At 25.0% G+C, this 3973-nt stretch overlaps 1 protein-coding gene across 1 annotated transcript; it reads left to right on the top strand.

Annotated features, from left to right (window-relative positions):
* Positions 1 to 905: 905 nt before the first annotated feature.
* On the top strand, positions 906 to 3465 carry LOC114130823 (uncharacterized). The gene is made up of 8 exons (XM_050200851.1): positions 906 to 1139; positions 1312 to 1435; positions 1507 to 1692; positions 1849 to 2232; positions 2312 to 2487; positions 2579 to 2738; positions 2886 to 3031; positions 3117 to 3465. Exons 1-8 carry the CDS (start codon positions 1047 to 1049, stop codon positions 3450 to 3452), a joined length of 1605 nt encoding a protein of 534 aa, XP_050056808.1. The 5' UTR covers positions 906 to 1046; the 3' UTR covers positions 3453 to 3465.
* The last annotated feature ends 508 nt before the right edge of the window (positions 3466 to 3973 follow it).

Consider the following 3973-nt stretch of genomic DNA (forward strand, 5'->3'; position numbering starts at 1 on the left):
TTGTATATTTGGTTTTTTTTACCATGGATGATTTTGTTATAAACATCTTAAAAGAACTGAAGATTCCGCAAAATATAGTTCAAGAATTTACAGGTAAGTTTCTTAAAACTAAATACAAACTAAATTAATATACCTAGCTTTGTAGTTTATACAGACTAGAGTTAGTCAATAGTTATTATAGTTAAGTATTTGTTACAAGTTAATACTAAGATATACCTTCCCCCCACATAACCTATTGTATACATTATTACAGATTGTGTATTATATTCTTGTTTTCTAATAAATAAAAAAAAGAAAAGGTATACCTTCAGTATTCATAATTTATATTTTGTGTAGATACTAGATATATAATAGATACGTGTCATCTTACATTTGCCGTGTACTTGTGTACACTGATCACACTACATATATTTTGATTACTTTACAAAATCTATAAATTTATAATAATATAATCCTTTGGCTTGTTGCAAATATATGTAATAGCATTGATTAATGTATTATCAATGGTAATAGGTATTGTTTCATCACCAGATTTGTGTATTACTATCAGGTCATAAGTAGGTAAAGTAAAATATATTATAGGTATTTACATTTAAATATACATTAAATTGTTCTCTGTATAAGTGTATAACTGTCTACTGTCTAGTCAAATTTATTAACATCAATATCCTCTTGTATGCTCCATTTGGTAATAAATAGTAATCTATCAGTGATAGATACACTGTAACATAAATATACAATGTTTATAGTTCAGCCATGGGATTTTTTGTTACTAACATAATATGACATTATCACCATAAAAATTATTTATTTTTTTTTTTTTTGTAATAAATTATTCTACTTTGCTCTTATATAATATAGGAGAGGATAACTAGTATAATTGTTAAAGTATAAATACATTAAATTTTTGTTGAGAAAACAATAGGATAATATTTAATTTAAATATTAAAATTAATTTATGATTTTCATCTACCTGTATGTTTCTAAATTTCTAATGGTTAGATCATGGAGTTGATGAAGAAGCTTTTTTATGCTTAAGTGAATCTATGGTGCGGGAGATTTGTCTACCAATGGGCCATCGTGCCAAAATAGTTAAAAGAATATCAGAATTGAAGTCAAAATTATCATCTAATGTGCAAGTAATAAAATTATACTGATAATAAGTACCTACCTATTGTAATTCAATCTTCTTTCAATTTCCAAAACTGGCTTTATTTTTATTTTCATGAATTATTTTCCTATAACTTTATAGTTAATACCTAGATATGTTAATACTATATTGTGTGCAATAAACTGTTTTATTTATTATAGAACTCAGGTAATTCCTCTTTGGAGATGCCTGTTTTTAATGTTTTTGCTGATGGTAATTTGAGTAATATTGATAATATACTTAACTCCCAGGAAACTTTGCAGACAAATTTTGATGCAGAATCAAGTATACTCATTACTCTTGTTATTCTTAAAATTCAATACCTAAGCACATTAATTAATTCAACTAAAATGTAGGTACAGAAGTTATCAATCAGGATTATACAACACTTGAAAACTTTATTAATACTCCTAACACCAGCTTTATTAACACACCAAGCACCTCATATATGAATACACCTAGTGACAGTTATATTGATGCACCTGGCACCATTGATAATGTTGATGTGAATGCTAAAAAAAATACAATTAACGCTAAAGTATGTTTATTAAGTATCTATGTAGTTTATTCTATATGACTGTATGTAATTTATAACCATGATTTTATTAAAGCTACTAAAGGAATTATGTTAAAAAATAATAATAATGTATTCTACATAGGTATTAAAGGATATTAATAATTTTTGTTACAGGCATTAGATGCATCAATTAGCTTAGAAGCTATTTTAAATTGTTATCATGAAGGCAAAATCATTTTAGATAGTTATTTAAAGACTAACGAATTAAGTGGATTGTTGAGAAATAAATTGTCTCATATTATAATAACACATTTACTCAAACAAAACGAAGACAAAAAAATTTCTACTGAAAAGTTTAAGTCAGTATCACTGGAAATTTGTTCTTTATTTCCTCAAGAACACAAAGAGACTTATTATACTCCTTATAAAAAAGAGGCAAATTTAGTATCGTCTGCTAGAGGGAAGTTGTGGGACAAGTACAATAATTTAAGAAAAGAAATTAGGAAAATTAACCAAGGGTCAACTAAGGAGATAACACCTGAAAATAATTTTATACCCAATGAAAGTATAGTGAATACTGTGCAATTTTTTCATCAATATATCAATATAATATGTATTAATGTTATTTGTTTTGTTTGATTAAGAATTTGCTGAAGATATAATATGGCTCAAAAATAACATATCACCATGGAATATTGTTGAACAAAAATGGCTTAAAACATTTCATGAAAGACACAATTACTTATTAAAAAACGATAATACCAACAGTTGTTATCTGGCAGAGTATCCTCCTTTGAAAAGCCCGCTTGGTTTCACATTGGTTAGTATCCAATTTACATATAACTAAAATGTCTAAAACTACTTAATCTATATTTCTATGAGTTATTTAAACCATAAATATTTGATTATAGATTGATCTGGATTTCAGTCAGCTATACCCTCAAAAAACACTGATACTTTTTACTAAGTTTGAAATTTTAAAAAATAAACTACCAATATATATTAAAAAATATAATATCAAAGGAATTGATAGTAATTTGATTGATGCGATCGTAAATCCTCCAGACTCTGGTAAGATTTAACAAATTATTATTACGTGAAATGTAGCTCATAATAATATAATTATTATAAATACCTATCTAAAAATTCTATAAATGTTGTAAAATTAATTAAGTACTTTAAATTAATTTTTAAAATATAAATTTGTATGTGATATAGGTATTGATACAGTTGCTGCTTTAAAATTTCTTATAGAATTATTCAAGCCAATCAATATATCTAAAAGAACATGCACTGGATCAAAAAAAAAATTTACTAGACCATCTAAATTAGAAATACAGCAATCTTTCATTTATTATGTAAATGTATGATCTCACAAATTTATTCTATTTTTTAAACTATACTAATTTACTGAAATAATTAATTAGAGATTGGTTTTCCTATATTTAGAATGTTTCACAGTTGAAGGAAGTAGATGATGAAAAATCAAACAAGGCATTCAGAACAGGAGAAAGACTCCAACCATACATGATTTTTGTAGAGACTGATAGTAAGGTGACTTATTTTTATGTTGTAATCAACAAGTTTTATTATAAAGTTGAAAGTGCTTTAAAAGCATTAGATATATGCTTCAAATCTTTCTTTGTTTTTAATTTACATTATACACCACAATGTGATCAAATATGGTATTTTATGCAAACATTTATTTATGAAATTATAACCAAGTTTGACAAAAATTGCAGTCCAAATGTCAATACTTTAATTAATGACTTAAATAAGTGTTAATATTATCCAATATTTAATAATCATTTTAATAAAGAACTTAAAATTGTTAAAAATATTTGTTTAACAGTTAAAGATAAAACTTTTATTTTACATTTTAAAGCATTTCACTATTTTAATCATTTGTTGTACGTATCAAAATATATTATTATTTTAATTATATTTAAAAAACAATTATAAAATGCCTGTGTGTTTTATTTGTTTTGTTTCTGTAAATTCTTTTAAAATTCTTATCAGGCATATAAAACTATTTCATTCTTTTGAAAATATTATAGAGTACAAATGTATAGAACCATCATGCATAAGAAGTTATAACTCTTTTGATTCTTTTAGTAGACATCTGTTAAACCATACTGTAGTGAACCAACAGTTTTCTAGTAATTCACATATTGAACCAATGCAGATTGTTGATAATTTGCATGAAAATACGAATAAAGAACCAGATATAATTCCCTGTAGTGAAATATCCATTCAGTCATTTAAGGATCTAGTTACTAAGGATGCAATAATTCTTGTATCAAAAT

Source organism: Aphis gossypii, chromosome 2, assembly GCF_020184175.1.
Source record: "Aphis gossypii isolate Hap1 chromosome 2, ASM2018417v2, whole genome shotgun sequence".
In the NCBI taxonomy this organism is placed as follows: domain Eukaryota; kingdom Metazoa; phylum Arthropoda; class Insecta; order Hemiptera; family Aphididae; genus Aphis; species Aphis gossypii.

What these genes read in the sequence shown, in the direction of transcription:
- LOC114130823 (XM_050200851.1), top strand. Translation starts at nt 1,047, where the DNA reads ATGGTGCGGGAGATTTGTCTACCAATGGGCCATCGTGCCAAAATAGTT. An exon ending in AAATTTTGATGCAGAATCAA is followed by an intron (nt 1,436 to 1,506) that starts GTATACTCATTA and finishes ACTAAAATGTAG; the next exon opens with GTACAGAAGTTATCAATCAG. An exon ending in GCCCGCTTGGTTTCACATTG is followed by an intron (nt 2,488 to 2,578) that starts GTTAGTATCCAA and finishes ATTTGATTATAG; the next exon opens with ATTGATCTGGATTTCAGTCA.